The sequence below is a fragment of the Aquarana catesbeiana genome, linkage group LG02 (assembly GCF_042186555.1).
Source record: "Aquarana catesbeiana isolate 2022-GZ linkage group LG02, ASM4218655v1, whole genome shotgun sequence".
Lineage (NCBI taxonomy): Eukaryota > Metazoa > Chordata > Amphibia > Anura > Ranidae > Aquarana > Aquarana catesbeiana.
The window spans coordinates 625,450,492-625,476,081 of NC_133325.1; the positions used below are offsets into that span (position 1 = coordinate 625,450,492).

Here is a 25,590-nt window from a genome sequence, read left to right on the forward strand (position 1 = left end):
GGTTCTGTGCCTAGCCATCCATGTAGGAAAAAATTATTTATTGACATCTTTTGAAGTCATACTGGTACCTAATATGAATGGTGATGAGGAGGATTTTGAGAGTCCACAATGTATGGAGATATATTACGCAATTGATTGGGGCTCTGAAATTATTACAAAAAGGAATAATAACCCATGACTTAAAGTATAACTAAAGGCAAAACTTTTTTTTTTCGTTTTGGATAGAGTAGAGATGGATTAGACCCCTTTCAGTTTTTATTGCTGTCTGTGCCCCCGTTAAGGAGATTCACCCTCTCTATTTGTCCTGTTTACCATTATCATTGAAAGTGAAAGAAAATCCCATATTTTGGGTTGTCCCCAAAAAAGTAATAGTGGGGATATCTTCCAATGGGGACACTAGTTCTGGTGACCTGGGGGTGCAAGGATTTCCTTTCACTTCCTGTTTGGCTATGAGACAGGAAGTTAAAGTGTAAGTCCAGCCTAACACTAAAATCCCAGCATCTACTGACATCCATGGTCTAACACTAACCTATCTAGCCCTGTAAAGATGAAATCAGTATACCTTTTTTGAATCTGATCCGGTCCCCAGTGGAGGAAGCTCTGCAGAGGATTGCTCAGGGGAATGCATGCACGCGAATGGGCGCACGCACAGTGCAAGTTGGCGCCAGATGGACTATTTAAGGATGCTCCTGCCTGTGCTAAAATTAAACAGTCAGTCCAGGTTGAGCAAAACCTCTCTCATGCCACCTATGCCCCCACCTCTTGAAAAAAAAACCTTACCAACTATAGCAGGCAGCCGCACTAAGGGTCGAAGCTCAGAATTTTCCCTTGCCCAAATTCCCTTTGCATTCCTTGCCAATTACTTCAGTGCTAATATACCAATATACCCAGACTTTCCAGCTGGAACAAAGGATTAACACCTCAGAAACATAGGCAACTACGGACTTCTACAACCAAAAAGCAATTCAAACCATGATTTCCATGCATCTAGATGTCCAGGCACTTTATCAAGGCAAACAGCAACCTTTTTTCTTGTTACCCTTAGTTCCCTTCACCACTCTGCCAGTGGCGGCTGGTGCTCAGTATTTTTGGGGGGGGGTGGCAAACAAACATCCCCCCCTCACTCGCACCTTGGCCACCAACCAAAGTTGCAACACTCCCACCACGCCTCGCCTCTCCTCTCTCAACCCGCCGCCTTCTCTATATAGAAATCATAGAAAATGTGTGCTTCAATCATAACTGCTCCTACCTCATCTGATCCATGGAGAAGTCCCAGCACAACCCGCATCGCACACTGCCGCCACCGCACACTGCTGCCGAGCTTGCCCCCATCGTTCTTGCTCTGCTCGTAGCTGTCCTTGTTTTCCCGGTCTGCTCTAAGACTCCCGGCCAATCGGGTCTCAGGAGCTGCTTCCTGATTCGCCGGGAGAAGAAACAGGAAGACAATAGCGAATATTAATTTGCTATTGTCTCACAACTGGGTGGGCTCAGGGCGCAGTGCTCTGCACCCCATGCCCACCCTTTTTTGAAGCCAATTAGAGCCTCAGCCTCTAATCCTGTGCTTCCAAAAAAAACAACATTTGAATCCATGCGTCTGGCGCCCTGCCCTGCATGTAGATTAGGGGTCGGGCGTATGGATTAGGGGGGCAGCCACTGCTTAGAAGCCGCATTAACGAATATACCAGATATTTCAGGTGCACTTTATCTAAATGTATTGACATATTTCAATAAAATGACTCCTGCAGTAAATTAGTTAAGAATAACAACTACGAAAGACAGGATGCGATCCTCTATGATGCAGTTTGGAATAAATGGCTCTATAACATTAGGCTTAGGTGGTTTGGTTGCTCCTGGGGGAGACACTGAACCTCATACTACTATGGCCTGTTTAAATATACCTATGGAGCCTATATAGTTATACTGACTGTGGGCAGGTATAGGAGAGTTCGATATATCCAGTTTGGAAGGAATATATATCTTTCCATATGGATTATTGTTGAAGCCCCTGTTTCTATGGACTGAAAATAGGTGAAAGGGTGTTATTTGTTCTCCCCTTCTCCAATCTATTACTCTCCCCCTTTAATTATCTGGATACTTACGGTGTATCTCCTCCCCCAGAGAACCATATGAGTTTATATTCATATCTATATATCTTTATGCCATCAGCCCTATACACGGTCGCTGGTATTAGTAAGAAACTGCCTCCTGCTTTACACGTTGATTCCTGGGTGATCATCTGGGAGCTCTCCATGTGGAGATATTTCTATGCTGACAAGTGAGACTTTGCCTTCCAACTACCACCAAGTGTGTCCTGACAAAGCAAAACAGTAAAACGCGTTGAAGCACAGGGGCTTACTGCTGTTTTTTTGGTGTCAACTCTCTACACTAGATACTCATTACTATCATATGCCTGTCGTAGCCTCTCCTCAGTGAAAGACACATGAAAGCCCACATGGAGTTTGCTAAAAAAACTCCAGGAAGGACTCCAAGATGGTGAGAAATAAGATTCTTTGGTCTGATGAGACCAGGGTAGAACTTTTTGGCCTTAATTCTAAGCGGTATGTGTGGAGAAAACCAGGCACTGCTCATCACCTGTCCAATACAGTCCCAACAGTGAAGCATGGTGGTTGCAGCATCATGCTGCGGGGGTGTTTTTCAGCTACAGGGACAGGACAACTGGTTGCAATCGAGGGAAAGATGAATGCGGCCGAGTATAGGGATATTCTGGACAAAAACCTTCTCCAGAGTGCTCAGGACCTCAGACTGGGCGAAGGTTTACCTCCCAACAAGACAATGACCCTAAGCACACAGCTAAAATAATGAAGGAGTGGCTTCACAACTCCGAGACTGTTCTTGAATGGCCCAGCCAGAGCCCTGACTTAAACCCAATTGAGCATCTCTGGAAAGACCTAAAAATGGCTGTCTACCAACGTTTACCATCCAACCTGACAGAACTGGAGAGGATCTGCAATGAGGAATGGCAGAGGATCCCCAAATCCAGGTGTGAAAAACTTGTTGCATCTTTCCCAAAAAGACTCATAGCTGTATTAGATCAAAAGGGTGCTTCTACTAAATACTGAGCAAAGGGTCTGAATACTTAGGACCATGTGATATTTCAGTTTTTCTTTTTTAATAAATCTGCAAAAATGTCAACAATTCTGTGTTTTTCTGACAATATGGGGTGCTGTGTGTACATTAATGAGGAAAAAATGAACTTAAATGGCTGCAATATAACAAAGAGTAAAAAATGTAAGGGAGTCTGAATACTTTCCGTCCCCACTGTATGTGATGGAACCAAACATATGAATACAACCTGTTTTAATAGGTCTTTACTGTGAGATGCATAAATAAATAAATTAATTAATAAATAAATAAATATCAAACGCAATAAAAGTAAATAGACACAAGGTGGCAGCAAAATAATCAATTGTATGAAAGTATTTACAGTAGTGGGTTCTGTTTCAAAATCCAAATAACTAAAAAAAAAACTTTATTTTGTAATTGCAATTTTCCTTTGTGTTCATGTGTTTCTGTTCCTCTCTGGGATTGCAGTATGACTCAAAAACAGGACATGGGTGTCAACAGGACATACTATATATTGTAAGGTTTTAATTATAATTGGGTACATCTAGGGACTTTTATTCAAAATGTGTCAGCGAGTTTTGGTAGCTGTTTCTATTATGAAATTTTTGATTGTGCAAAGGAGTGTTGTTGGCTTTTTTTTTCAATTTTTTTAGGTTTAGCATTAATGCAGAATCTGAAACCTTAGGTGGTAAGCTCCTTGAGGGTTAGGGACTGATGTGAATGTACAATATATGTAAAGCACTGCGCAAATTGACATCGTTATATAAGTACCTGTAATAAATAAAATAATCTGCTTCTTGTTAACGCAAGAAACGGCCAATTTTCTTATGCTTGGCCTTAACCACTTGCCGACCGCCTAACGACGATATACGTCGGCAGAATGGCACGGGCAGGCAAAATCACGTACCTGGTACATGATTGCCTTCCTGCGAGCGGAGGGTCCGATCGAACCCCCCCCCCCGCGGTGCCCGAGGCAGTCGGCTTTGGTCTGGCAGCGATCGGAGATGAGGGGGAGACCATCCATTCATGGCCCCCCCCTCGCGATCGCTCCCAGCCAATCGGAATCTTCCCCTGCCTCTGTGTAGTACACAGAGGCAGAGGAAATGATGTCATCTCGGCTCGGCAGTTTCCGTTCCGGCGCCGAGGAGAGAAGACTGTAATGTGAGTGCACAACACACACATCACAGTAGAACATGCCAGGCACACTTTACACCCCCTTTACCCCCCCGATTCCCCCCCGATCACCCCCCGATCACCCCTCCCCCCCCCCCCGTCACACTGACACCAAGCAGTTTTTTTTTTTCTGATTACTGCATGGTGTCAGTTTGTGACAGTTAGTGTGGTAGGGCAGTTAGTGTTAGCCCCCTTTAGGTCTAGGGTACCCCCCTAACCCCCCCTAATAAAGTTTTAACCCCTTGATCACCCCCCGTCGCCAGTGTCACTAAGCGATCATTTTTCTGATCGCTGTATTAGTGTCGCTGGTGACGCTAGTTAGGGAGGTAAATATTTAGGTTCGCCGTTAGCGTTTTATAGCGACAGGGACCCCCATATACTAATAAAGGTTTTAACCCCTTGATTGCCCCCTAGTTAACCTTTTCACCACTGATCACCGTATAACTGTTACGGGTGACGCTGGTTAGTTCGTTTATTTTTTTATAGTGTCGGCACCCGCCGTTTATTACCGAATAAAGGTTTAGCCCCCTAATCGCCCAGCGGTGATATGCGTCGCCCCAGGCAGCGTCAGATTAGCGCCAGTACCGCTAACACCCACGCACGCAGCATACGCCTCCCTTAGTGGTATAGTATCTGAACGGATCAATATCTGATCCGATCAGATCTATACTAGCGTCCCCAGCAGTTTAGGGTTCCCAAAAACGCAGTGTTAGCGGGATCAGCCCAGATACCCGCTAGCACCTGCGTTTTGCCCCTCGGCCCAGCCCAGCCCACCCAAGTGCAGTATCGATCGATCACTGTCACTTACAAAACACTAAACGCATAACTGCAGCATTCGCAGAGTCAGGCCTGATCCCTGCGATCGCTAACAGTTTTTTTGGTAGCATTTTGGTGAACTGGCAAGCACCAGCCCCAGGCAGCGTCAGATTAGCGCCAGTACCGCTAACACCCACGCACGTACCGTACACCTCCCTTAGTGGTATAGTATCTGAACGGATCAATATCTGATCCGATCAGATCTATACTAGCGTGCCCAGCAGTTTAGGGTTCCCAAAAACGCAGTGTTAGCGGGATTAGCCCAGATACCTGCTAGAACCTGCGTTTTGCCCCTCCGCCCGGCCCAGCCCACCCAAGTGCACTATCGATCGATCACTGTCACAAAACACTAAACGCATAACTGCAGCGTTCGCAGAGTCAGGGCTGATCCCTGTGATCGCTAACAGTTTTTTTGGTAGCGTTTTGGTGAACTGGCAAGCACCAGCGGCCTAGTACACCCCGGTCGTAGTCAAACCAGCGCTGCAGTAACACTTGGTGACGTGGCGAGTCCCATAAGTGCAGTTCAAGTTGGTGAGGTGACAAGCACAAGTAGTGTCCCGCTGCCACCAAGAAGAAGACAAACAGGCCCGTCGTGCCCATAGAGCCCTTCCTGCTGCATTTGCCAATCCTAATTGGGAACCCACCACTTCTGCAGCGCCCGTACTTCCCCCATTCACATCCCCAACCAAATGCAGTCGGCTGCATGAGAGGCATTTTCTTTATTTCCTCCCGAGTACCCCTACCCAACGAACCCCCCCAAAAAAGATGTCGTGTCTGCAGCAAGAGTGGATATAGGCGTGACACTCGCTATTATTTTCCCCCCTGTCCTGACAATCCTGGTCTTTGCATTTGTGAATGTTTTGAACGCTACCATGCACTAGTTGAGTATTAGCGTAGGGTACAGCATTGCACAGACTAGGCACACTTTCACAGGGTCTCCCAAGATGCCATCGCATTTTGAAAGACCCGAACCTGGAACCGGTTACAAAAAAGTGTAAAAAAAAACAAAAACAAAAAAATATATAAAATAAAAAAAAATAGTTGTTGTTTTATTGTTCTCTCTCTTCTCTCTCTATTGTACTGCTCTTTTTTACTGTATTCTATTCTGCAATGTTTTATTGTTATTATGTTTTATCATGTTTGCTTTTCAGGTATGCAATTTTTTATACTTTACCGTTTACTGTGCTTTATTGTTAACCATTTTTTTGTCTTCAGGTACGCCATTCACGAATTTGAATGGTTATACCAGAATGATGCCTGCAGGTTTAGGTATCATCTTGGTATCATTCTTTTCAGCCAGCGGTCGGCTTTCATGTAAAAGCAATCCTAGCGGCTAATTAGCCTCTAGACTGCTTTTACAAGCAGTGGGAGGGAATGCCCCCCCCCCACCGTCTTCCGTGTTTTTCTCTGGCTCCCCTGTCTCAACAGGGAACCTGAGAATGCAGCCGGTGATTCAGCCAGCTGACCATAGAGCTGATCAGAGACCAGAGTGGCTCCAAACATCTCTATGGCCTAAGAAACCGGAAGCTACGAGCATTTTATGACTTAGATTTCGCCGGATGTAAACAGCGCCATTGGGAAATTGGGAAAGCATTTTATCACACCGATCTTGGTGTGGTCAGATGCTTTGAGGGCAGAGGAGAGATCTAGGGTCTAATAGACCCCAATTTTTTCAAAAAAGAGTACCTGTCACTACCTATTGCTATCATAGGGGATATTTACATTCCCTCAGATAACAATAAAAATGATTTAAAAAAAAAATGAAAGGAACAGTTTAAAAATAAGATAAAAAAGCAAAAAAATAATAAAGAAAAAAAAATTGAAAAAAAAAAGCACCCCTGTCCCCCCCTGCTCTCGCGCTAAGGCGAACGCATGCGTCGGTCTGGCGTCAAATGTAAACAGCAATTGCACCATGCATGTGAGGTATCACCGCGAAGGTCAGATCGAGGGCAGTAATTTTAGCAGTAGACCTCCTCTGTAAATCTAAAGTGGTAACCTGTAAAGGCTTTTGAAAGGCTTTTATAAATGTATTTATTTTGTTGCCACTGCACGTTTGTGCGCAATTTTAAAACATGTCATGTTTGGTATCCATGTACTCGGCCTAAGATCATCTTTTTTATTTCATCAAACATTTGGGCAATATAGTGTGTTTTAGTGCATTAAAATTTTAAAAAGTGTGTTTTTTCCCCAAAAAATGCGTTTGAAAAATCACTGCGCAAATACTGTGTGAAAAAAAAAAAAAATGAAACACCCACCATTTTATTCTGTAGGCCATTTGCTTTAAAAAATATATAATGTTTGGGGGTTCAAAGTAATTTTCTTGCAAAAAATTTTTTTTAATTTTTTCATGTAAACAAAAAGTGTCAGAAAGGGCTTTGTCTTCAAGTGGTTAGAAGAGTGGGTGATGTGTGACATAAGCTTCTAAATGTTGTGCATAAAATGCCAGGACAGTTCAAAACCCCCCTAAATGACCCCATTTTGGAAAGTAGACACCCCAAGCTATTTGCTAAGAGGCATGTCGAGTCTATGGAATATTTTATATTGTGACACAAGTTGCGGACAAATTTTTTTTTTTTTGCACAAAGTTGTCACTAAATGATATATTGCTCAAACATGCCATGGGAATATGTGAAATTACACAACAAAATAAATTCTGTTGCTTCTCCTGAGTACGGGGATACCACATGTGTGAGACTTTTTGGGAGCCTAGCCGCGTACGGGACCCTGAAAACCAAGCACCGCCTTCAGGCTTTCTAAGGGCGTAAATTTTTTATTTCACTCTTCACTGCCCATCACAGTTTCGGAGGCCATGGAATGCCCAGGTGGCACAAAATCCCCCCCCCCCAAATGACCCAATTTTGGAAAGTAGACACCCCAAGCTATTTGCTGAGAGGTATAGTGAGTATTTTGCAGACCTCACTTTTTGTCACAAAGTTTTGAAAATTGAAAAAAGAAAAAAAAATGTTTTTTCTTGTCTTTCTTCATTTTCAAAAACAAACGAGAGCTGCAAAATACTCACCATGCCTCTCAGCAAATAGCTTGGGGTGTCTACTTTCCAAAATAGGGTCATTTGGGGGGGGGGGGGGGGGGTTGTGCCACCTGGGCATTCCATGGCCTCCGAAACTGTGATAGGCAGTGAAGAGTGAAATAAAAAATTTACACCCTTAGAAATCCTGAAGGCGGTGATTGGTTTTCGGGGCCCCGTACGTGGCTAGGCTCCCAAAAAGTCCCACACATGTGGTATCCCCATACTCAGGAGAAGCAGCTAAATGTATTTTGGGGTGCAATTCCACATATGCCCGTGGCCTGTGTGAGCAATATATCATTTAGTGACAACTTTGTGCAAAAAAAAAAAAAATTTGTCACTTTCCCGCAACTTGTGTCAAAATATAAAATATCCCATGGACTCAACATGCCTCAAAGCAAATGGCTTGGGGTGTCTACTTTCCAAAATGGGGTCATTTGGGGGGGGTTTGTGTCACCTGGGCATTTTATGGCCTTCAAAACTGTGATAGGTAGTGAGGAGTAAAATCAAAAATTTACGCCCTTAGAAATCCTGAAGGCAGTGATTGGTTTTCGGGACCCCGTACGCGGCTAGGCTCCCAAAAAGTCCCACACATGAGGTATCCCCGTACTCAGGAGAAGCAGCTAAATATATTTTGGGGTGCACACATATGCCCATGGCCTGTGTGAGCAATATATCATTTAGTGACAACTTTTTGTAATTTTTTTTTTGTCATTATTCAATCACTTGGGACAAAAAAAATTAATATTCAATGGGCTCAACATGCCTCTCAGCAATTTCCTTGGGGTGTCTACTTTCCAAAATGGGGTCATTTGGGGGGGTTTGTACTGCCCTGCCATTTTTCCGGGGCTGAAGTGGTTAAAATCCATGGCCACATCTAGTGCAATTTTATCCTATGCAGTATCTCATGAATGCTGCTTCAAGACTTATCTATTTCTTATCTGTCTCTTTAACTACTCATCAATATTTTTATTTCACTGAAGTCAACCTGATAATAAAAATAAGGTTTACTATGTTTTGCCTTTAAAGCTGAACTCCCGGCAAACTGTGAAATACATGTATGCAAACTGTTTCATACACTGAAGAATTTATATTTCTGTCCATCCAGTCGTGAGATTTACAGAGTCCTGTCAAACAGTGCAGCCCTGTCTATTTTTTTTCTCCACTGCACTTTATTAACACTTACACTTGCCCTCTCCCAGCCTGTGAACAGTGAATGCAGAAGCAGCAGGCTGATGAGCTCATCTCTCTGTCACTTTGCTCTCTCCTTCTATCAGCCATTCCCTTTTTAGCACATGAACACTGCATCACAGCTGATTGGCCCCTTGTGCTGCTTCTCTCTCTGTCAGTCTGAGTTCTGCTATAAAGGGACTGCAAGAGGATGTTAAGAAGTCAAATTGATCTGATTTATACATTTTAAAAAATGCATTTAATGATATAATAATAAATATATCACCTTTGTTACCTATGATGTTAAGGATTCTCCATGCCACCAGCAGCCTTCTTTACCTCTTCTATGCTCAAATATCAGGTTATTCTGATTGTGTAAAGCTCTAACATGTCATGCAACCAAAATGAAGGATTATTCAATGCTGCAGTGAGCCAACATCCCTATAGATACACAGATACACAGGACTGTGATGGGAATATTAGAGGCACTAAGAAGAGGTAAAAACTCTCTATAGTATTTACATATAAATACACTATAGTTTATTGAACATAATTGTAATAAACATGCTTCTATGAAATAGATCATTTGCTATGGCTGACATATAGTAATAAACAGGGCTTTTTTTTCTCAGAGAATAGGTGCAGGAACTCCCGCCTTCCAAGTCACCCCTTGTGTCCGCCTCCGAGCACCATTCCTTCGTTCCACTCGCTACCCACCTCCAAGCACCATTCCTTGGTTCAACCCCCTACCTACCTCCAGGCACCATTCCTTGGTTCCACTCCCTACCCACCTCCAAGCACCATTCCTTGGTTCCACCCCCTACCCACCTCCGAGCACCATTCCTTGGTTCAACCCCCTACCCACCTCCGAGCACCATTCCTTGGTTCCACCCCCTACCCACCTCCGAGCACCATTCCTTGGTTCCACTCCCAACCCATCTCCGGGCACCGTTCCTTGGTTCCACTCCCTAGCCACCTCCGAGCACCATTCTGTGGTTCCACTCTCTACTCACCTCCAAGAACCATTCCTTGGTTCCATTCTCTACCCACCTCTGAGCATCATTCCTGGGTTCCACCCCCTACCCACCTCTCAGTAATGGATATAGAACCAAGTATCAATTTGTGTTGCTAAGTCATTTGTATGTAATTTGTTACTGATAGGAAGTAAAATAGATCCCCTGTAGCCAGCAACAATGGAGCACCCCCGGCAACAATAGACTCTGAACAGCTAGCAACAATAGACCTCTCCCTCAACAGTAGATGTCTTCCAGAAACTATTGTCTCCCAGTAGCATAAGAGCCCCCCCCCCCCCCCAGCAACAATAGATCCCCAACCAGAGACAACTGACTTCTCCAGCAACAATAGACTTTCCCCCTGTAAAAATAGATCCCCTCCAGCAACAATAGATCCCCCAGCAGCCAGCATCAATAGACCCACCAGTAAACCCCAGCACCCCTTGCCATTACATACATTCAGAGCTGGAGGTGCCGGAACTGCGTTCCCCCGCGTTCCTGCTGAAAAAAAGCCCTGGTAATAAACCTTCAAGTAGTTATGTTGTTAAACCACTCCATAGTCCACATGGCCCCAGCATATAAGCAGATCTTACCATGAACTCAATACAGCAGTGTGTTTCAATTTAACTCTTTTCCAGGGGTTAGAGTGATAATCATATAGAGGGTAAAATGTCGTACACATTCAGCCACATATGTTCAAACCAAAGGTACATGCCCTGTAGCTATTCCCACCAGATACTATCTGAGCCTATAGGGGTAAAGGTGCATACATGGAGTACCAGACGTGACCCAATGAACCCAATATACACTGTATATGCCCTGTGCTCAATATCCTTTGATGAAACTCCAATTTAGTGGAAGGTAAAAAAAAAAAGCTCTGACATGTCCTGGTAGTGTTGGATCTTACTTACCAGCTAGCCTGCAACAAAACTAAATTGACCCTAACAGTTCACTTTATAAAGCAAGGGGTTTAGTCATACATAGTAAAAAAAATTATAGGGACACTTTTTTGGCTGTAGGTGGAGTCTTATTATAATTAGGGGGCGGGGCAAACAAATCAGCAGATAAAGATACTCCAAACACCTGGTGTTAGCTCTTCAATCATTCCAGCACCATGGTTGTTATGGTGTCAGGATGATTGGGGCGCATTATTACTATTATTACATTGTAATATACAATGAAATCATTCAATTCACCATAATCCAGAATCAGTGGAACCCCTGAGCGTATCACCTGCCACGTCGCCTGCCACCAGATACCATCAGGTGCCCCCAGCAGAGTCTGTCCTTACATCAGGTGCCCCCAGCAGAGTCCCTCCTTACATCAGATGTCCCCAGCGGAGCCCCCCTTACATCAGATGTCCCCAGCGGAGCCCCCCCTTACATCAGGACTCCCCAGCGGAGCCCCCCCTTACATAAGGAGTCCCCAGCAGAGCCCCCCTTACATCAGGACTCCCCAGCGGAGCCCCCTCTTACATCAGGACTCCCCAGCGGAGCCCCCACTTACATCAGAAGTCCCCAGCGGAGTCCCCCCTTACATCAGGAGTCCCCAGCGGAGCCCCCCCTTACATCAGGAGTCCCCAGCGGAGCCCCCCCTTACATCAGGAGTCCCCAGTGGAGCCCCCCTTTACATCAGGAGTCCCCAGCGGAGCCCCCCCTTACATCAGGAGTCCCCAGCGGAGCCCCCCTTACATCAGGAGTCCCCAGCGGAGTCCCCCCTCACATCAGGAGTCCCCAGCGGAGCTCCCTCACATCAGGAGTCCCCAGCAGAGTCCCCCCTCACATCAGGAGTCCCCCTGCGGAGCCCCCCCTTACATCAGGAGTCCCCAGCGGAGCCCCCTCACATCAGGAGTCCCCAGCAGAGTCCCCCCTCACATCAGGAGTCCCCAGCAGAGCCCCCCCTCACATCAGGAGTCCCCAGCAGAGCCCCCCCACAGCAGGTGTCCCCAGCGGAGTCCCCCCCTTACATCAGGTGTCCCCAGCGGAGTCCCCCCCTTACATCAGGTGTCCCCAGCGGAGCCCCCCCTTACATTAGGAGTCCCCAGCGGAGTGCCCCCTTTACATCAGGAATCCCCAGCGGAGCCCCTCCTTACATCAGGAGTCCACAGCGGAGCCCCCCTTACATCAGGGAGTCCCCAGCGGAGCCTTCCCTTACATCAGGAGTCCCCAGCGGAGCCTTCCCTTACATCAGGAGTCCCCAGCGGAGCCCCCCTTACATCAGGAGTCCCCAGCGGAGTCCCCCCTTACATCAGGAATCCCCAGCGGAGCACCCTTACATCAGGAGTCCTCAGCGGAGCCCCCCTCACATCAGGAGTCCCCAGTGGTGAATCCACTGCCATTATAGAAGGCCAAGGGGCAACAAAATAATGTCTCCACCGGCCGCGTGGTTACAATAGAACCACCGCCCACCCCGCCCCTTTCCATAACAGACAGGCAGCGGGGAGGAGTGGGGCGGAGCGGGTCAGAGGTGGGCGGCGCCACAGCAGCTCGGTTTCTATTGTAGCCACCCAGCTCCACTTCACTTCTGGTCTTCTTAAAAATGGTGGCCTGTGGAGGCCGCGGACCTCTAGCGGCGGCGAAAAATCGGGAAAAAGTGAATTGCTCGTGACATTTCCCGGAAAATAATAAAATTGGGAAAGGAGTCTAAATCCTGGGAATGTCCCGGAAATTCGGGACAGTTGGTAAGTATGGTCATATACATTTTCAAACATGTGTAGACCCGGGTAAGCCGCAGTGGCCATGTCAGGTCTCCCACGTGTACTGAGGTTCTAACTCTATCATTTTGAGAGTCTGCCAAGTTGGAGCACATATAGCAGTGGAAAGATTAAGGGAAGGTTTACCTGGAGGGAGCCCACCCCTCCTTAAAGGTACAGGGATGCATGGGAAGGTATTCAGTGCATCCCTTTACCAATTCACCAACTGTACAAACAAATGGCAACCACACCAACCTATAACTAGCCTTTGCAGCAAGGAGCACATGGAAGGGCAACACAAAAAAAAAACAAGCAAAAAGTCCCAGCTTACGTACCAGCTAGAATGCAACAAAACCAAACTGACCCTGTCTAACAGTTCACGTTAAAAACAAGGGGATTAGCTGCATACTTTTGCATTATTTGGGGTGCCTTGATGTGGCCACTGTGGCTTACACATGTTTGCAAATGTGTGTGACTAAACCCTTGTTTTTAACGTGAACTATTACACAGGGTCAGTTTGGTTTTGTTGCAGGCTAGTTGGTAAGTGAACTGGGAATTTTGTTTTTGTCTTCCAAGTGCTCCTTGCTGCAAAGGTTAGTCATAGGTTGGGGTGGTTGCCTTTTGTTTGTACAGTTAGTGTTGGAGCTTGCCCGCTCCATCTTTCCCCACACGCATTTCCATTGGCCCAACACTATGATAGGTTGCCTCCATAATCGGCAGCACAGTGGTGTAGTGGTTAGCACTTTCACCTAGCAACAAAAGGGTCACTGGTTCAAATCCTGACCATGACACTATCTGCCTGGAGTTTGCATGTTCTCCCTGTGCCTGCATGGGTTTCCTCTGGGTACTCCGGTTTCCTCCCACACTCTAAAGACGTGCTAGTAGGTTAATCGGATTCTGTTTAAATTGACCCTAATATGTATAAATGTGTGTTAGGGACCTTAGATTGTAAGCTCCTTGAGGGTAGGGACTGATGTGAATGTACAATGTATATGTAAAGCACTGCATAAATTGACAGTGCTATATAAGTAACTGAAATAAAAATAATAATAATAATAGCCAACTTTGCCAGTTTAGAGTGACCCAGCATTTGGGAATAATAGGGACAGGGAGAGTTATTGCAGAGTCACTTTAACCAAGTAAACTGCTTTCATGAGTTAAACTCTGGGTAAGATAAAAGTTACCCTAACAGGGATATACGCGTACTGAAATTTAGCTGGTTTCTGTTACTGGCAACTAGCATTTCAGATCAAGGTCAGCAATAGTATTTCATTATTTCTTTTTTATAAAGAGACAAAAACATGAATTCTCTTTTTAGATGTCTTTATCTTTACCAATAGCTTAATGTTGTTCCTGGTGGAAGGCTTAATCAGCCCAGGAATGCAATTACTTGTTCAGGAAATATTTGCTTAAAATGCATGTGTCTAGTTATGTGCATCCCAAATACAATACACAGTAATACCTTGGATTACGAGCATAATTCATTCCAGAAGAATGCTTGTAATCCAAAGCACTTGTATATCAAAGCTAGTTTCCCCATAGGAAATAATGAAAACTTAGATAATCCGTTCCACAGCTATGCAGTACCCCATGTGGCCAGAGGTGCGGGGGCGCCGGAGACACTCGGAAACACTCGGAGATGTTTGGAGCCAACTCCGAGACGCTCGGAGACAATTGGTGAACGGAGTGTTTTCGAGTGTCTCCGAGCATCTCTGAGTGTCTCCGAGCAGCTCCGAATGTCTCTGAGCATCACCGAGCCCCCGCACCTCTGGCCAAATGCGGTACTGCACACCCCAGAGGCTTGAATCCTGCTCGTCTTGTGAGACAACGCCCACAAAGAAAGTCAGGATTTTTTTTTAAAAACAGCTCGTATTGCAAAACACTCGTAAACAGCGTTACTCCCAATCCGAGGTTCCACTGTACATATTTTTACAATATATGCAATATGCACAAAAATAATTTATGTGCTTCCAAAAATAAAAAAATGATTTTCAGGCTTTCTTTGCAGGCAATATTTTACAATAAACAACATTTTTCCTTTTACAGGATTTTTCTGTTAATCTTACAATCATCCAAATACATATTATTGATGGCAACACATTCTAAACCCAACTTTGTGCTGATGTTGGCTGATGATCTTGGTATCGGTGACCTTGGCTGTTATGGAAATGACACAATAAGGTAGGCACAGTGGTTACTATGTCCATCTAGCAGCACTGGGGTCATTGGTTTGAATCCCAATCATAGCTCTACCTGCTTGGAGTCTGCATGTTCTCCCTGTGCCTGCTCTGCATAGTTTGGTTTCCTCCCACACTCCAAAGACATAGGTAGGGTAATTGGCTCCTGTCTAAATTGGCCCTAGTATGTGTATGCATGAATGTGAGGTAGAACCCTTGGACTGTAAACATGTTGAGGGCAGGAATTGATGTAAATGTACAATATACTGTATATGTAAAGCACTGTGCAAAATTGATGGCGCTATATACAGTAAGTACCTGAAGTAAATAAATAAGGTAAGATTTTCATAATTTTATTTTCATACAAGATCACTAACATCCCATTGCTTTTGTGAGTTTATATTATATCTTACCCCCAATAATGTTCTAAGACCTATTGCTGCTGCTCCCACCCAATCTATAGTAATTGTTCAATTGCATTAGCAATCAAATACATGAAACTTAATGAAATACTGTTGAATTCCCTTCTTTGGACTATCCCTGTGTGGTTAATGTCACTGTTCTCCAGCAGTAAGACCATTTGACAGTTAAGGCCATGGGTCACTTTTAACACCTCCATATTAGCCAATTGTAATTTCTGCATGTGTCTATACAAGTTGGAAACCATGGATGTCATCTTATTAATTAGTTATATAATTAGAAACCTATAATGTGATTACTGTGCTGTCTTTATTTGGTAGCTACTCGCTCAGGGATGGCACTCATCAGTGGTGGGTTAAAGATCTCTGCTGCTTGGTCATACCACTGTCCAGCTCATTCTATCCCTAATATGTTTTGATAGTCCTTCATCGGTTGGGCCAGGAGAAAGCTACAACTACTTCCTTTAAAGACTTCCCAGCTTAAGGGCCATTAACCCTTCAAAAATAATTAATTAAAGCAGTGGTAAATAGCTGCAATAAAAAAAAAACAAAAAAAGTTTCCCTGCAGAAAAGCATAATGTGCTAGTTTTCATCGCATATTAGCACATTATCAAATACTTACCTTAAAACTAAGTCCTCCAGGGCTTCCATCTCCACTCAGTCTCTCTTCCAGGTTTGCGGACTCCGGCTGTGTGAGTGGCCAGAGCCGCGATGACGTCATGTGCAGGAGCCCTCAGTTACGGCACAGTGATTTGAAGGTCAGGCACAGTATGCCGGATGTCACCGGCTGCATCCAGGGTGAATACCTCCTAAACAGTGCACGTTTAGGAGATATTAATTTTTACCTACAGGTAAACCTTATTATTAGGCCCTGTCCTAAGATGGATCGTTCCTCAAAATTGAAAATCATATATTAATTTCCACTTTGTTTCAATTATTTCTAGCCTACTCCAAACAATCTTTGTGGTGGCGCTATACTTGCATCATCCATCCCACTGCCGGAACATAACGCTGATGCTACATACAGTTTATACAATGCTCACAGTAAACGAATCTGTTAGTGAAGTTAATAGATTTTTTTATTTTTTATAATCACTTTTTCTTTATTAAGACAAATTTTAACATACAACATAGAAATACACATTGCACAATATATCTATATGAATCTTTTCATTAACATACACCACACTAACCTCACCCCGAGAAAACACACCGGATCCTTGATCATGTCCTCTTCAAAAGAGAGAAAAAAAAAAAGGAAAAAGCCCACCCACTTACCTACCCATAACCAAAACTCAATTTATGCAAAACATTATTCAAAGTATAATTAAGAAGGGGGCTTTACAGCTCCCTATTACATGTGCCAAACAACCTATAATACAAAAAAAATATATATATACATACATATTAAGGAAAATTGTTGCCCATACTTACCGTAATTTTCCTTTCCTGGATCCTGCCCATGTCAGCCTACTATGGTTCAGCTCCGCCCCCTCTGACCCCTCCAGGACCACCTTTTTTCTAGCCCATAAAGGGCAGCTGTCGGACCAGCCCAGTGTTCAAAATACCCATCCTCGCGACCGAAGCTAGGGAGGGAATCCCCGGCTGACATGGGGAGGATCCAGGAAAGGAAAATTACGGTAAGTATGGGCAACAATTTTCCTTATTCCTGGACCTCCCCATGTCAGCCTACTATGGGATGTACCAAGCAACCTTCGATAAGGGAGGGAAAGAACAAAACAAGCCAGAGATAATACTGCTGCTTAAACAAATTTAATGGCTGACAGCCGCAGAAATAACAGAAGAACCAAACGTTTCTGCAGGAGAGAGGGCTACATTTAGCCTATAATGCTGGATAAACGTGTTGGGTGCGCTCCAACTCGCTGCTCTGCATACTACCTCGGGTGACACCTTTGCATAGGCTGCCCATGGTGCTGCCATGCCCCTGGTTGAGTGCGCCCTGATCTCTGCAAGAGAGGAAAGGTCCAGAGACTCGTAAGCGATCTGGATGGTCTTCACAATCCAGGATGAGACAACCCTAGGTGTAGCCGCCATGCCCTTTTTAGGTCCCAAAGGGAAGATGAACAGTTGATCTTGCTTGCGAAACTCCTCAGTCCGCTCCAAGTAAGCTGAAATAGAGGAGACCAAGTCTAGCTTCTTCCACTCATCCTGCAACTGGTCCACGGTGAAGGCTGGCAGAACAGTCTCCCAATTCATGTGAAAAGCAGTAGAGACCTTTGGTAGAAAGCTAGGAACTGGTCTAAGAACAATCTTGTCGGGAAAAATCACACAAAAAGGCTCTCTGGATGAAAAGGCGCATAATTCGGAAAACCTCCTAGCGAGGCTATGGCCGTCAAGAACACCATCCTTAGTGTTAGATGAAATAAAGAACAGGATGATGTCGGGTCAAAAGGAGGAGCCAACAAAGCTTTTAAGACCAGAGTCAGATCCCATTTAGGAAAGTAGGACTTCAGGGGAGGTCTGATTTTAATGGCTGCCTTCAGGAAACGGATCACGACAGGATCTAATGCCCACCTGGAATTCGTCATTGCCAAAAGGGCGGAAATCTGGACCTTCAGAGAATTATAAGCCAGGCCATTGTCCAGACCCTGCTGGAGAAATTCCAAGATGTTTGAGACTGAAGGAGATTCGGGCTGCCACCCCCTCTCTGCCGCTATGCGTCGGAAAGCCTTCCATACCTGGTGATAGGTCGAGTTAAACTAGAAATGATAAAGTTATTCCCGCGCTATCAAATATGGAAGATGGCTAAAACTGGAAAAGCTGCTTGCACCGATTTGGGAACACACCTGACCTTCACAATGAATATGTATAAATAGGTGGTGCTGCGCTAATCCTCACTAAGCAAACATGTGTCAAAAAAGTGAAATAAAAGATCTTAGAGTCAAATCTTATATCATAAACCAAATACAAGAAATATTAATGAAAACGTGATAGGTGACACTAACCAACAAATATAACTAATCCAGTAGAGATAAAAAAATATTATATCATATAAGTGAAAATATGTTCATGATGGCACATAAATGTGACCTCCTAGCAATTTAGTAAACCTCGCAATCATTGAAAAAACGTTCCATCATATAGTGCAATAAATAAATAATTTAAACTGTGTGCAAACAATGCTCAGAAAAGTGACAGTGTGCAATGGAGTATTCCAGTCAAATGAGTCTGTGACGTCACACCTTCACCAATCCCTGATGAAGTCACGTGAGGTGTGACGTCACGCGTAGGGACGAGACAGGCTGCAGACACTGTTAGAGGCTCACGAGCTCGCCGCTCGTTGGATACAATCGCTGTTTTTTTATTCTATGATGTGAGTACCTTTATTTTTTAAATAAAATTTATCTGATCAAACGGTATTACACTATTGGGATCCTTCCTGCTCTTTATATACCCCCCTGCACTACATCTGAGGGAACCATATCTCGGATCTAGGATTGTGAGGGACGCGTTGGAGCCCCTAGGTGGACACCCCAAAGGCTTGCTGATCATATGCGCTTGCCCTATTACCCTAAGGTAAGGGGCCACTACCCACTTGTGTGTATGCACACGAAGACACATGTGATGTCACCCACGCTGAGCACTTTAATTGCAACGGCCGCATGTTAAACCGTTGCTGTCACATATTTTAGCTATATCAAGGATTTTCCGTGTATAGCACTGTTTGCACAAAACTGTTTGGGACATTTATGTTATTTTTAGTTGGATGGACGTTTTTGCACATCTGTCACTTTGTATGTAGTATGGGGTACGGACTCATTTGACTGGAATACTCCATTGCACACTGTCACTTTTCTGAGCATTGTTTGCACACAGTTTAAATTATTTATTTATTTATTTATTTATTTATTGCACTATATGATGGAACGTTTTTTCAATGATTGCGAGGTTTACTAAATTGCTAGGAGGTCACATTTATGTGCCATCATGAACATATTTTCACTTATATGATATAATATTTTTTATCTCTACTGGATTAGTTATATTTGTTGGTTAGTGTCACCTATCACGTTTTCATTAATATTTCTTGTATTTGGTTTATGATATAAGATTTGACTCTAAGATCTTTTATTTCACTTTTTTGACACATGTTTGCTTAGTGAGGATTAGTGCAGCACCACCTATTTATACAGATAGGTCGAGTTTGTTGACCTTTTACGAGACTGTAACAACACTTGCTCTGAGAGGCCTAAATCCTTGAGAGATCTCCTCTCAATTTCCATGCCATTAACCTCAACCTCCTGGGGTTTGGGTGACATAATCCGTTTTGGAACAGGAGATCCCGACAAGGTGGCAGCGGGATTGGTTGACACAACTTCATACTCCACACTAGTGGCAACCATGGCCTCATGGGCCAGAATGGTAGGACTGCTATGGTTAGGACCCTCTCCCTGTAAATCTTCAACAGGGTCTTGAGGATTAAAGGAAGCGGAGGGAACACATACACCAGGGGGAAGTCACACTGTTTGGACAGAGCATCTTGGCCGTAAGCTTGTGGATGGTATGTTCGAGAGACGAAGCAAGGAAGCTGGGCGTTCTCTATCAATGCCATGAGGTCTATTACAGGTAACCCCCAAAGTCTGAAGATGGTTTGCAGAAATTTCGGATTCAAAGCCAATTTGCCGGGATCCACAAAGTTCCGACTCAACTGGTCTGCCAAGGTATTCTCGGGCCCACGGGAGATAGGCTGCAGTAAGGGAAATGAGATTCTTCTCTGCCCACTGGGACAACTGGCATGCGATTTGAAGAAGGACCCGGCTCCTGGTGCCCCCCTGACAGGACACGTACGCGACAGTGGTCTTGTTGTCAGACAATATTTTTACCGCTTGATCTTTCAAGAGTGGTCGGAAGGCTAGAAGAGCGTGCCGAACGGCCTCTAATTCCAGGAAGTTTGATATTTGAGAGATGTGTGGGGGCCACCGACCCTGAGCCTGCTGGCCCAGGCAGTAAGCTCCCCAACCCAGGAGAGTGGCATCGGTAGTCGGCACCACTGGATCCGGAGGCCAAAGAAATATACCCCGGGCCAAGTTGCGTGAGACTGCCCACCAAAGGAGGGATTGACTTATCTACCTTGGAATGTATATCCTCTGCATCAGAGAGTGACAATCCCATTGGAAAAGGAAATTGCACTGAAAAGTTCTTCTTCTCCACCTGGCCCTTGGAACTACCGGGATCGTGGCTGATAACACTCCAAGATAGCGCATGCATTCTCTCGCTGCAAGGAATGAACTGGTCATTACTTTCCTGGTTTGGATCTGAATGTCCCGAATTTTCCTCTGAGGGAGAAAGACTCGCCCCCGAATTGTGTCAAATTTCACCCCCAGGTATTCTAAAACCTGGGTTAGCTGCATTTGGCTCTTCCGGAAGTTGACTAGCCAGCCGAACCGAGCCAGTGTTCCGCAGGTGAGGGCCACATGCTGAAGGAGAAGATATTCTGAAGAGGCTAGCAGTAGCATTTCGTCCAAATAGTGAAAAATTTGAACGTCTCTGATTCTGAGGGTTGCGATGACGGCTGAGAGCACATTCGAAAAGGTTCTGGGTGCCATGCAAAGGCCAAACAGGAGGCACCGAAACTGGTAGTGAGAGTCTTCCACTGCAAACCTGAGGAAACGCTGATGAGCAGGATGGATGGGAGCATGTAAATAGGCGTCCGCCAGGTCGATGGAGGCCATCCAGTCTCCTTTCACCACAGATATTATTGTTTCCAACGACTCCATTTTGAAAGGCAGAACCCTCATGTAAGAATTTAAAGCCTTCAGATCTACTACGGGTCTGAAACCTCCCGAAGCTTTCGATACTAGGAACAACGGAGAATAGACCCCGTTCTCGCATTGGTACTGGGATGATGGCACTGGGATGATGGCTTTTGCTGTCAGCAATTCGTCTATATAATTTTGCAAACAGAGCCTCTTCTCCAAGGAAGACGCGAGTCGGGTTTCCATAAACAGGGACTGTGCCGGTCTTGAGACAAATTTGAGATGATAGCCTCGAATTATGGCCAAAACCCATGCGTCCTGAATTTCGTCCGCCCAAACCCTCTCGAACTGAGCGAGCCTCGCTCCCACATGAGGGTCTTGGGTGGAGAAACCTTCAAAAGGTCTTGTCAGAGGCCTTTGTGGCTTGGCCGGGTTTGGACTTGGAGGCCTTAGGAAAGGATGAACCAGCTGGTCTCCATTGTCTGGAGAATGGCCTGCCAGGTCCGTAGGAACTTGCTTCCTTAAAAACTTCCCTGGACCTCCTTACTGGGCGAAAAGACTGCCGCTGTCTTCTCTTTTCTTGAGGTATTAGGCCCGATTTACCCTCGGATACGCGTTGGATCACTGACTCCAAAGGTTTACCAAAAAGTAGTTTACCATCAAACGGCACTGAACATAGGCTCTGTTTTGAAGAATTGTCTGCCGACCAGTGCCTTAACCATAATGCTCTTCGAGCTGTCACAGAGTGGGCCATGATTTTCGCTGTGATTCTAACCTGGTCAACGGCCACTTCTGCCAGGAATTCGACAGCTGTTTTAATGAATTGCAGGGGCGAGGGACCGCCAGCTCCAAGCTCTTCTGAGGAACCACCATCCAACTCTGATACCCAACTTTTGAGGGCTGCAGCCACAGAGGTAAGGGCCAACGCCAGCCTGCACGCCGCCCCCGCCACTGAATATAATCGTTTTAAATCCATGTCCACTCTACGATCCATGGGATCTCTGAAAGAGACTGAATCTTCTAATGGTGATATGACGGGCCAAACGCTGCAGTGAGGCATCCACCCTGGGGGTAGTATTCCACAACTCCGCATCCTGGCTGAATGGATACAATTTTGACAATCTGTTATTGATGCTAAACTTTCTTTCCGGCCTAGCCCATTCATCCTCCAATATTTCCTGTATCTCAAAAATGAGGGGAAAGGAAGGCAGTGACTTCTTCAGTTCTGGGTAGTATTTCCGTTGTTTTTTCGGCGGAGGAGTTTCCTCCTGCCATTGCAATGCGTCTTTCACTGCTTCCACCAATATGGGGACTAATGTAAAATCGAAGGTGCATGATTCAGGGGTTACTTCGGCCTCTGAGGAATCAGAGTCGGACTCTCCGCCTGCCTCCAAATCTGAATCTGCCGTAGAGGATGCTGGTTGAGCGCTTTGCTTGGATGCACCTCTTAGCCCTTCCCTGACTGCAGATTTAATACACGACTTCACCTGGCGAGCTTCAGATGCTCTGTCTAGCGCAGCTTCTTGAAGACAGGAAGCGCACACCAACTTTCCCGGAAGGGCTTCAGCCGCACAGGCCCAACAGCTTGCTTCTTTCAAATGACTTGGAGAGGAGGACCTAGATGAAGATGAAGACTGCACCCTGTGCTTGCGACTGGTCTTTCCAGAGGCTTTTCGATGGCCTAATCCCATATGACTCAGGCATGAGCGACTGCAAGGAGGCACAGGAGAAGGGGATCTGGAATACCGAGATCTTGAGAAAACCTGCATGCGACCCTGCGATTTGGCATGTCTTGATTTTTTTCTTACTTTTCTGAGGCAGTGCAGCAGCCTTAGAGCCTCTTTGCGGGTATTTAGCTCGCACTGGGCTTTTCTCTGTTTAAAGACAGAAGAGGTGCTCTCTTTTAAAAAGAAAAAATTTAAAAATTTAAAAATAAAAATTATAAAATAAAATCTGAATACATATGCATACAAAAAACACATATGTAAAAAAAATATATATATAAAAAAGAAAAGCATGGGTAAAAACCTTTCCATGGGTTCTTCAGTGCAAATAGGCAGAAAACAGGCAGGCAGATGGACCTGGAAGGCAAGTATGTGGATCAATGCAGAGTGTACAGCGGTATCAAACACCATTACCGGTCCAAACACCAGTCTGCAGCATTATTAGAGAAGACAGCCTACCTTAGTGCAGAGCAGCCTGACGAGCTGGAGCGCTGGGAGGAATGCAGGGAAGCCAGAACACCACCCCTTAAGGCTGGCAGTGGCGTGAGTTAGAGAGGAGCGCTCCGGCTTTTGCTAGGCAACCGCACGAGAAGGGAAGCCGTCGTGACGTCACCCACCGCGCTCAGACACACGAGGGGCGAACTACAGAGCCCAGGAGACCGCTAGCCACCAGGGAAAGCCAGGTAAACAGCTGCACACAGCCCCACACCTGCCTGTTTCTATCTGCCAGCGATAGCACAGTTATTTAAAATGTTTTAGTAAACGTCCCTGCACCACGGGAACCCACCTTGGGAGATTTACAGCCCATCTGTGGGGATATTCTGTATCGGGAGAGGCTTAACCCGACCAGGATTTCACTCTACACATTCTTCACTCACATTTATAATTAAAAATGTTTTTTTTTTTTTTAAGGCGTCTGGAGCAAAGACGAAAAAAGAACACTGGGCTGGTCCGACAGCCGTCCTTTATGGGCTAGAAAAAAGGTGGTCCTGGAGGGGTCAGAGCGGGCGGAGCTGACCCATAGTAGGCTGACATGGGGAGGTCCAGGAAATATATATATATGTATATATATAAGTGTATAATTTTGAATTACTATTTTCGTGTCCTATTATGTTTAGTGTTTTAATTCAATATAATCTCACTCTACTATTTCATTTTTTATACCTCTCCACCTTTCATTTCAATCTACCCTTCTTTATGTGATTCCATTACCTGTTGCCCATCCCGTGCCTAATTTACTAATATAACATATCCTCTTCCTTTAATTACATCAATCATCTCTCCACTGTGCCTCCCAGTGGAGGAGAAAAGAAACAACACAAAAAAAAGAGAAAAAAAAAAGAAAAACCCAACTCCTCCCAATTTCCCCCCACCAGATGCATCTCATAGACTATCCGATCCATCACGCAGCATTGCCCCCAAAAAGGGTTTAATCCACCCCTATTTCTGAGGAGTAATATAGCCATCCTGCCCATGTATCTTTAAATGTCCATTATTTTTTCTACCTCCCTTTTCCAATCCATTATAGTGGGACATCCAGACTGTTTCCAAAATCTAGGTATCAATATTTTGGCTGCATTTAGCAAATGGGAGTAACGCTTCTCTTAAAAAACCTAGCGGATGATGGCATCCCATGAAAAAGAAAATGTAATGGAGAGAATTCTATAGGTCTAAGTGTCATTTTCTTAATCCAAGGGGCTATCTCCTCCCAGAAAACTTTAATCTTTGGGCAATGCCACCATAAATGCAGAATGAACCCCTTTGGTTACATTCCCTCCAGCAGTTAACATCCGCCGATGGATATATCTGAGCCAATCGAACCGTGTGTACAATACCATCTTGTCAGGAACTTATAAGACATCTCCTGTATATGGGAACCTATTGACGTATGGTGTGTCGCTCCCATCAGCCTTTTAATTTGCTCTGATGTAAAATTATAGCCCAGTTCTCTTTCCCATTCTCAAATGAAATAGGGAGTTGTCATATTTTGGGCGCTCAGAACCAGCCTATACATTCGAGACAACATATGACCCGGCTCTGATAAGTTAACACACCATTCCTCAAAAGTAGTAAGCAGGTTCACTGGCCTAATCTGGTGCTTCCACTTATTGAACACGTCTGTCAGTTGACGGTATTTCCATACAGCCATCGGTACTTCCCCCAGTATTCGATCCAAATCCATTAATGGAAGCAATTTACCCTGTGGGGCCACGTCAGCGCAATTACCCTTCCCGTCCATTTCCCAATGATCTAAACTCCCTTTCTCTTCCCCCCCAGGGAAAACCAGGGAAATCCTTCCAATGGTGTTAAAGGGGATATTGGGGGGGCAAACTTTCCCGTAATGTTCATTCTATCCCAAATGGATAGTGTTGTCTTCGTCAGTGGTGATGCATATTCCCACAACCCCTATAAGAAACTGGAATCCAGGGGGCTCTGGCCAAATTCCTACCTGCTAATGTTTTCTCCAAGGGCACCCAAATTGTACTAGCAGAGTCATGGCACCAGTTCATTATACGAACCAGGGTCATGGCTCTGTAATAAAACGCTATATCTGGCAGTCCCATCCCACCCTCCAGTTTT

At 45.0% G+C, this 25,590-nt stretch overlaps 1 protein-coding gene across 3 annotated transcripts in view; it reads left to right on the top strand.

The window, feature by feature from the left end:
• The window catches only part of LOC141128836 (arylsulfatase D-like), a 96,294-nt gene that overhangs the window by 24,193 nt on the left and 46,511 nt on the right, over nucleotides 1-25,590 (top strand). The window contains exon 3 of one of the 3 annotated variants that reach the window (XM_073616389.1): nucleotides 15,020-15,154. The exons of the other annotated variants lie outside the window; for them this stretch is intronic. Coding sequence (XP_073472490.1) covers nucleotides 15,020-15,154 — 135 coding nt within the window. The remainder of the gene's footprint in view (nucleotides 1-15,019; nucleotides 15,155-25,590) is intronic. 3 annotated transcript variants of the gene reach the window in all.